This window comes from Chenopodium album, chromosome 19 (genome assembly GCF_948465745.1).
Source record: "Chenopodium album chromosome 19, dcCheAlbu1.1, whole genome shotgun sequence".
In the NCBI taxonomy this organism is placed as follows: Eukaryota; Viridiplantae; Streptophyta; class Magnoliopsida; order Caryophyllales; family Amaranthaceae; genus Chenopodium; species Chenopodium album.
This window is the reverse complement of record NC_137852.1, coordinates 16,968,299-16,978,423: the sequence shown is the minus strand read 5'-3', so window position 1 is coordinate 16,978,423 and position 10,125 is coordinate 16,968,299. Positions and strand designations below refer to the sequence as shown.

At 33.9% G+C, this 10,125-nt stretch overlaps 1 protein-coding gene across 1 annotated transcript; it reads right to left on the bottom strand.

The window, feature by feature from the left end:
* Positions 1-4,558: 4,558 nt before the first annotated feature.
* On the bottom strand, positions 4,559-6,408 carry LOC145594111 (uncharacterized). Its single transcript, XM_081650446.1, has 3 exons — positions 6,309-6,408; positions 5,189-6,185; positions 4,559-5,099 (listed from the first exon to the last, which is right to left on the bottom strand). Exons 1-3 carry the CDS (start codon positions 6,406-6,408, stop codon positions 4,559-4,561), a joined length of 1,638 nt encoding a protein of 545 aa, XP_081506572.1.
* Between the last annotated feature and the right edge of the window lie 3,717 nt (positions 6,409-10,125).

Below are 10,125 nucleotides of genomic sequence, written 5' to 3'. Positions count from 1 at the left end.
TTATATTGATGTACCTTGTCATCATCTAAAAACATACAATGATATCGTATATTTTTTTTTTCTGATGTTTGAGGACGTCCTTTTTCTGCAACTCTAACTTTTACCTTAAAATTTTTTGTTGTTGAGTCGATTTCATCTAGAAATTTACGATGAGGCGCCATGAAAACGTTTGCTGCATGTTATATTTGAAACTTCATTAGAGTTAATCGTATTTAGGCTATTACTAATAATATGCATATAACACAATTCTGTTATCATAGTTTGAAAAATGAAGTGATAGCAGAGGAAAAGGGTGATTAATTACATGTTTTTCATTGACCCCTTTTTAAAAACAGAGGATAATACAAATTCCATGCATGTCACATTAGGTTTGTTGATATTTTAACTACACAAACACTAATCATTTCTGAAAAGCAATATTATTATTCATATGCATCATGCATCTAAAAGTTCAATTCCTTTAAGGTGTATAAAACAGTGTAGGATTTTGATTAAACTTTTAATGATGTAGAGAATGTATTTATTCTTCATTTTAAAATAACTGAATATATAAATTCCATTTTGCATGCCTTAAGTTGATGTTTAGTAAGCACTAATCGATGATAATTACACATGCAACATGTACAAATATCTATTACATATATTTTGTAAACCATTGTACTTTTTAAAAATGTAAGAGATTAGATAATCTAAATTCCATGCATGTCATATTAGATCTGTAGATATTTTAATCATACAAATAATAATCTATTCCAAAAAGCAATATTATTGATTTGGGTATTTTATTCCTCGCCAAATGGCCCACTCAGAGCCAGACACGTGTCACTGGAAGGGGCGCCACTTTGGGCCTTCCAGATGGTCACGTGTCACACAGATGCTGCCCCCTGAGAATGGTGGCTTTCAAGGCCCAAATCCCAAGGGGCCCCTGAAAAACGGTGTGCCCTTCCCTAGGTCACTAAACCCTAGAAAGGGCACACTTCCCAAGGTCCCTATAAGTAGGGAACATTCCCTCATTTTATGGGAAACCTGATTTTTACGCAACCTACACTGATTGAATACCAATCATTGTTTGATATGTCACTCTCAAGAAACAGAACACCTGAGCTTGGAATCCAAGCTAAAAACTTTATTTCCGCATGTTTTACTCCGAATCCTTACTAACTTAATTTTCGGAGGCGGACCACCGACCATTCGGTGCTCCGTGTGTTTTGCAGGTACATGCGTCTCTGCTGAATCTAGTCTTTGTGTTGTAACTCTCCCAAGGGACACAAAAATCCTCGAAACATTTGGCGCGGTCTGTGGGGAGAGTACCTCTAAGATGGCTTCACAAGATAATCATGTGCCGCCTCCAGAGACCAATCGTCCTCTAGAGACCAACCGGCCTTCGGAGGACATAGTGGTCCAGACGGACCATGACTCTGGTGACGATGGAGACATCGAAACCTATACGACCCGTGATGGGTCTCTCATCTCAAAGCGCATCCGCAGCAAAGATAAGCGGGAGCGTAATGCTAACCAGGCGGGTTCTAGCAAGCCCCCTGGATCCTTAGTCTGGCCCAAAGGGCAGTCGACTGATCTAACCCAGACAGTTGGAGCAGCTGCAGTCACCCGAGATGAGCTCATGAAACTCATGAGCAGCTTCAAGGGTGAAATCAAGAACTTAATCACCAAGCGGTCGACCACTCCAAGAAAGGAGCAGTCGGCCAAGAAACCAGCTTAGTCTGGTAAATAGAAGTCGGCCAGGGACCATCAGCCGACTCCTCATCCAGCTCCAAATGAGAAGGTTCGATCCCTCAAGACTTCGTTTCCTAAGGAGAAAACCCATGCATAATTATCCAGCATGTAACAATTTTATTTGTCTCTTTGTTTTTTTAAAGACTTTTTTCCAAAACCATAAATTAGATAGTTTGGTAGTTCTAAGTATTTACAAACTTTTAATTATAATTTACACATCTATTACATCTTTTAAAAGATTTTTTTCTTAAAAAGATCTGTTAACTTCTTAAGCTGAAATCCAGGTTGTTGCATCACTGTCTACAAAGCGAAAAAAAAGTAGTAGTTGCAATTTGTTAGAGTAATTCTAATTAAAATTTAGACTTGCAAAACAAATTTTACTCTAATTACTACTAAAGTAATCCTAATTAGAATAGAACTTATTTAACAATACCTTTTAATTGGAGTAGAATTTGTCTAATATTGAAGTGAAATATACTTACAAAATGATCTTCTTTTTTTTTTATCCTTGTTTTTCAATTTCTGAAACACCCTTATCCTGAATCAAATTGTTATTCTAATAATAAAGCATAATTACTAACAATAGCAAAAGACATAATCATTCACAAACTTAATTTAAAAACTGTTTAAACTTGTATAATCACCTTTATTTAATGTAAACATATTAACATCATCATCATTGCTCGAGTGTCTTTCTTCTTGCTTATAGTTGCCTTGTATTTTAATTATCGAAAGAGTAACTGGTTGAACATAGCTGAAAAATAAAGTTTCATATAAATAACATATAATTACTTAATTTAATAATCTCTTTGAATTTTATTCTTGGAAATTATACACAGATCATGATATTTGTATCATGCTACATGAACTCCCTTTTTAAAGCAAAGAATGAAATGTAGTTGTAAAATTATTCATACCTCACTTTGTTCAACAATCACAAATGAACTACTCTTATTACCCTATTAAGTAATTAATTTTGAAAGTTATCACAAAAGAGACAAAAGAACTCGTTAAAGTTATTAACAAAATGATATATATACTCTTCACACTAACATGTATATAAAGAAATTGTTAAAAATTACCTATTCACACAACTAAATAATGCCTGCCAATTGAAGAATATCATAAGATACTATATTTTTCACATGACTTAAACCCTGTTGCTGCGTGCTGGCCTCAATTATTACACTGACATTAGATGACTTGCAAGCTCGAGAAAGTACAACATATAATTGACCATGTGAAAAACATGGTCGTGGAAGGAAAATAACAACTTGACTAAGTGTCTGCCCTTGAGCTTTATTGATTGTCATTGCAAAACTAAGTTTCAAAGGAAACTGTTTTCGTTGGAACTGAAAAGGATAACCTAATGAATCTGATGGACGCAAGCTTATTCTTGGAATTAACACATGCTGACCTCTATTATGTCCAACAACAATAACACACTCAATGAGATTAGGAAAGAATCGTTTACAAATAAGTCTTGTTCCATTACACAGTCCAGATGATGGCAAAATGTTTCTTAACAGAATAACAGGACTATTAACTTTCAGCTTGAGCTCATGAGGACTCATACCACCAGGAGACGACTTGTTTAATAATTCAACAGGATAGATAGAAAAATTATCATCAATCATTGTATCAAAGCTTTTATATACCATTGATTCACTAGGGAATTTTTCAATCAAGCTTAAATTAATGGCATCAACATCCTCATTCATCGGTGTCAAAATAGCTCTTGTAGTAAAAATATTCTGTACTGTATGGAGGGCATATCCATTTCTGGAAATGCCACAGCTGTAAGGTGTACATCATCAGCTGCACCAGAATAACAAGGCTTAACAATACTTGATGGAAGCTCAACAAATGCATCTTCATTATCTTGTAATTCTCCATTACCCAATGACAAAAAAAAAGATGCATACATAGGATCATCTTTAGCTCTTAAATTTTCAGTCAACCTAAACTTCATCAGCTGCAGCCACAAAACAGAACTAACTAAACTTGCAGCAACTGCTTCTCGCTGTGTCTTACGTGGAACAATAGGAAGAACCTGTCTAAAATCCCCACCAAAAACTACTAATTTGCCTCCAAATAATTTGCTTGAATTGCAAATCTCTCTGAGTCATGTATCAAGAGATTCGATATTTTCCTTCTTAGCCATAGAAGCTTCATCCCACATAATTAAAGCTATTTCCCTTATCAGTGCAGCTAAACTTCCTTGTTTAGGAACATTACAAGTTACAGAGCCAGAAGGATCCAAAGGAATTTTAAAACGTGAATGTTTAGTCCTTCCTGAAGGAATATTAGCTGCTGCAATACCTGAAGTTGCTGTCGGTAAGACAATCTTATCCATCGATCTTATTTTTGCATACAAGGCATTGAACAGGAAGGTTTTCCCTCTCCCACCAGGACTATCTATAAAGAAAGCACCAGGCTTATTATTTCTGACATGATCCATAATTACATCAAATGCATTTCGTTGAGCCTGATTCAATTTATCTTTACATTCTAAACATTCTGGTGGAATTGGAGCATTCAATGCATCCTCTATGTCTTTTGTTACATGTAAAGCATCACCATCATCTTCTACTAAAATATCTAACCTAAAAACTTTCAAAGAATTTCCCATTGACTCTACATACTTCTCAATTGATTTAATAGTCAATTGTTTTACCTTTGTTTCATTTGTAGGATATTTATATCGAAAATCTTCTGACAATGAAACATAATAGTTCGACCATAAAAACAAAGGATTGCTAGGTTGACAAAATATGAGCAATGTATTATACAGTTTTTGAATCACATGAGGCATCTGAATGGCTCAACCTTCTGTTAAGCACATCTCAATTGCATCATCTTCTTCCATCAATCCAAGCTTAAGTGCTGCCTGCTGAAAAGTACCACACAAGTAACCATTGACTGTTTGTAGATCTTCAAACGACTTAGGACTTCTCACATTGTGAAGCAACAGCCGTAAATAATATCTTTCACCTTCGGAAGGCCCGACAAATGCTAGCCTTCCAATCTGAATTTTTTTGTTTTTTCTTCGATACCAGAGTTTATCTGATGCATCATAGCGATAGTGCTCTGAAAATTCGTTGTAAAACCAACCTGTACCCAAAGCTGATTTACAATTCATTTCAAAGAATTCTGTAAGACAAGTTCTGGTACGCTTATCATCTGAAACAATCGTTGTAAGTTGTTCATGAGGCCTCATTTGTATTAGCTGAGAGTTAGGTAAATGTATAGGATGAGGTAGAACCGGAGGATACATTTCATGTAAATCAAAACCAAAAAGGTGCCATGCATCCTCACAAAGTGAAACCCATCGTCTCGATTGAAACCCATCATCTCGATTGAAACTGTTCAATTTCATCATGCACAGGTACACCATCTTTTGTCTGAACAACATTGAAAGATATATATCCTGTCATGCCCTTTATAAACATACTTATACAAATACTTAACTGCTTCAATATTAGAGCAAAATTCAACATTCTGGTGACAATTGAAATATGCTAAAAGGTATGGATTATATGGAATCACCCATGTATTATCCATTTCAACTCCCCGAACTTTAATAGTGTCACATGTTTCTCTTCTTCGATACAAAGGATATCCATTATTGCTACTTTTTGTTTCATCACAGTTTTGTTTTGGATAACCATACTTGCATTTGCCACGATGCTCTTTATGTTTCATGCAGGGGCATTCCGGATTCAAATGACCACATGGTCCAAGAATCATATGCTTGATCACAATTTCCCTTAAGTATCCATTTTCAACAGATGAATTTTCAGCACAGAAAAATTTATCAAACTCATCAGGAGACTTGATTTTGAACTCAGATTTCAATATAATGAGAAAATGAGCATGTGATAAACCTCTTTTTTGGAATTTAATAACATAAATCAGTGCAGCTACTTCTCCAAATACCTTTTTCTTTCGAATTAAATGTTTTAAAGCAAGAACCTTTGCTCTAAATATTCTTAAAACAATATCTGGCCTATTATGTGCTTCTTCTCCAATAACAAGTTCTTGTTTAATTTCAGGCCAATTGGGATTGCATTTCACTGTTATAAATAAATCAAGCTTGCCAAACTTCTGAACTAACAACATTGCATGTAAGTATCGCTTCTTAAGATCACGAGAACCACCTATAAATGTGGTAGGTAATATGACTTTCTTACCAACATTTGCTGCACAAACTTCTCCATAGTCAATAGTATCAAGAAGACCCTGATAAAGATCAGCCCTTATTGTCTGTTGATTCCTTCGGAAGAAATCCAAGCGCGTATTTTCTACCTTGTCATACATATCAACAATATATTGTTGAAAACATCTTCCAGCTCTGAGTAATAAATTTCCAAGGCGACACTGAAGTTTATAAGCATAGTATTCTCGAGCTGAAATATGCCTATCCGCCTTAGATGAGCTTCCATTTGCACCTACAAATTAGCAATTGAAAAAAAAAATAAAAAAAAGGTTTTAAAGAAGAAATCCAAATATATGTCATATATAAAATCATACATATTTAATAATTTTCGTTTAAAAAGATGTAGAACTCATACGTCTTGCCTCTTCATCTAACAAATCTCCAATAGTATGAACACTACAAGAAGAAACAGGATCTGGCTGTGACAGTAACTGCTGCACACCACCCACAGACATTTTCTTAAGACCTTAAGTCCACCCACAGTCACCATATGGAAATAGTAATGGATACTACAGAGGATCATAGCAACCATAATAATGTTTGATTGTATGAGTAGAATTATTCTAAGCAGTGGCCAGTATATGTGGACTTTTAGATTCACTGGAAGAAGTAGTCTCTGGCAAGATAACAACAACCTCATCTGAAGTAGGAGCATTATAAACACGTTGATCAGGAACCGTATTCTTATTTAACAAAACCTGTGTCGAATCACTAATCGCAACTCCCCTCAAAGATCGAAAAAATTTGGCATATGGGTTTAAATCAGAAACCTCAATCAATATTTTCAAAATACTCTCCCTTATTTCAAAAAAACATTTAAGACGATTAGCTAGTTCTTGTTGTCCATCATAAAAATAAAGCTGCATGTATCTTGGCCCCTTTTCTCCAGGAACTAACTGGAAATCTGATGATAAATCTGGCCATGTAACTTAGAAACATAGATTCCTTGTTTTGTCTTAGCATTGTAATCGCCGCCTATTGAGAACAAATTGTTATATAGTCGCACATACTTCCTAAAATGTTTCGCTTCTTCATCCATAGAAGTTAACAACCACACAAGCTGTGTAGGATAATCGTTCACAGCAACTCTAACTTCACCATCATCACAACAAAAGTAAAGTGCTTCGAAGGCAAATATTTTTGCGAAACATCTATGATAGTAAGTTGGTGCAAGAAGCTGATAAGCTTTAGTAGGAATCTTCTTCCCATTCATTGCACCTGGAACCTCTGTATTAAATATGAATACTAGAGATTAGCATATTGAATTTTCTCTTTAATGTTGATATTTTAAAAATACGCAACTCCAAAAAAGATGACCGAGAAATTACTTGTCACTTTAACTCTTTTACTTGTTTCTCTGGCGGCCTTTTCATTTAACTGTTCTTATAACCTTTAAAATAGAAAGTACAAACAAATTTTGAAAAATCAAAATGACAACAATGATATACCATATTTTATATTATGAGATTATTATTAAAATAACCAGCATATACATACCTTTGTATCTCATTACCACATTCACCTTCTAAATCTGGACATCATTTACTTTTATAGTTTTTCGTTGACAAAGGTGCTTATACAATAATAAACATGAAAATTGTTAATATTAATGTTCAAATCATACAGATAAATGAATAAAGTTCATAGTACTACCAAAAAAAAAGAAAGGAAATTACTTGTTTGTTAAACTCTTATCTTTGTTTTTTTTATACATTTGCATCCTCTACATCATCACTTCCAATTTCCAGACCTCTTAGACGTTTACTTTTGTAATTCTTTGATGTTGACAGTGCTTGTAATAAGCGATCTAAATGATCAATAACAGACATAAAATTGATAAACATTATAACCCAAACTTCCTGAATATAAATTAAACTTCTCGAATTACTTGAATATAAACCAATTTATTCTTTAAAATTATCTTAAACAACAAGTTACTCACTCATTTTCCGAAAATATATGAAAATTCCACGATACACTGTCCTTGAAATTCTCATTATATCAACTATTCAATAAATTTTGTGAACACAACTTGTGATTCGAATCCCCTGAATTCATATAACAAAACAAGCAATAAACCTTTAATGTAATTTTGGTAAATTCTAAAAGCAAATAATAGTGAAACTTGTAAAACAAAAGTCGACACAAAAAATTCATTATCATAGAATATATTTGATCCATTTCAGCAATTACATAACCATATGTCTAAATACAAACCCCCATATATGTACTAATAAGAGTTCATTACATAAGCACTTCAAAATCTATCAACAACAACATACATCCACAAAACATTAATACATTTTAATTATAGCATAAACTAACTTAGTTAAAGGAGCAAACCAAAAAAAAAAGGAGAGGCATTATATAGACTCCACTCCTACTACCCCATCCCATCCCAAACCTAAAAAGTCTAATCGTTTGAAAACCTTATACACTTCAATCGACCATGTAAATCTTCTGAGCTTGCCACCTCTGAAAACACATCACTGCTAGATTCAGCAATTCTTGATGATTCTGAAAGTCGAAGCCTAACATCAGTATCATTGAAAGTTACATTAGGTGGAATAGGCACTTCTCCTTCAGACTTCTTCCCTACACCAGCTAAGCAGTCATGTTCTACAAGTCCCGTTGAAGGTTCCAACGGCTCTGTAACTCCTAACACTCGTTCCTTTACACTTAAATAACTTACCCTTTCCAAAACACACAACACGACATCAAAACTACAAGTCGTTGCCCTATAATTAGCATCCACTATCTCAAGATTACACACATCAATGAGATAGTCAACAACTTTCCTAACAAGATCTTGCTTAGCCGCATCTTGGCTTGTACAATAATCACTAAAAAAACACCGAAATCCTGAACTATTCTTATGATGGATGATGTTAAACCATGAAATATACTGATTAGGAAATTGCTCAATAGTTTCAATTCGAGTACACTTTATATCAACACACTTTAAAACATACCTCAACACTTTAATAAAATCAATAACAACTTTCCTCTGATTAATACCATATTCAGTGCAAATATCTCCATGAAAATAAACCTTAGATTCTCCTTTCTCAATTCCCTCCAATTCCTCTTTCTTATAACTATACAATCGTCCACAACGTTCAAACATTTTTTTCAGTAAGGCTGTTACATCATCGACAATTATATCATGTTTTTTCATCAGATCATACACAGCTTTTCTAGCTGCAGTTTCACATGATATATCTACATTCTCCAAACCTCCACCGAGGTAAATGACAGGAACATCACTACTATCACTCCTAATAGCCACACAAGCAATGCTTCTCCGAAGATTGAGATATTGGTATTCTAGATCAGGGAAGTTCAAACATTTGGTAATTTGCTTCAACAAAGGATGAAACGAAATCACTACTTGTGTGAGTGGAGCATCCATAACCTGTGATAAACGTATGATCAACCAATTTAGACTAAGGTCAACCCAAATAAGATACAATGAAAGTTATCACACTCAAACCATTTCAAACTTCTTTCTATAGACCAATAAATATTTTTCCACCTTCATATCCTACATTTCTTTACTTGGACCAATAGACAAAGTTTAACTTAATTTACCCTTAACACTCCACATAAACTACATACAAAAAACTGAGTGTTCTAAATTCACTACAATCACAAAATAAACAAAAATTAAGTCCTCAAATTAATACCAACTGACATACAAACTCATAAACAAAAAAGGCTAAATATCAACAAATCATAAAGAAAATCATGTCAACTTCAACCCATACATTTCGAAAACAACCACAACAGTGAACATAATCCCTTCACCACCACATAAAGATCTAATGTTCATTCATGATAAACAACTTAATTAGAGCTCATATTGTCATTTGTACTTCTTAGTTTCAACATTAAACATATCATCTAAATCATCACAATGTTACAATATAAGTATAGAATATAAATCACTAACCACGATTATAACATCCTCCTTATATACCTATGACTAATTTGCAATTTATTCATCTAAATTATACCCAATTATAAATATTAGTAGTCTAAACCATCCAAAACCCTCAAATGCATACCAACTCTTTGGAATTTCCAATCCATTTAAAACACATACATGCATGCCAACTCTCAAACCATAATAACGAAATCTTAAATAGATGATTAACACTATAAATCAAGTT

Excerpts from the sequence above, each read along its gene's own strand:
- LOC145594111 (XM_081650446.1), bottom strand. The coding sequence starts at position 6,408 with ATGTCTGTGGGTGGTGTGCAGCAGTTACTGTCACAGCCAGATCCTGTT. Across the intron at positions 6,186-6,308 it reads GTTAGATGAAGAGGCAAGAC|GTGCAAATGGAAGCTCATCT; the intron begins GTATGAGTTCTA and ends GCTAATTTGTAG. Across the intron at positions 5,100-5,188 it reads GCAGTTAAGTATTTGTATAA|TTTCAATCGAGATGATGGGT; the intron begins GTATGTTTATAA and ends GAAATTGAACAG.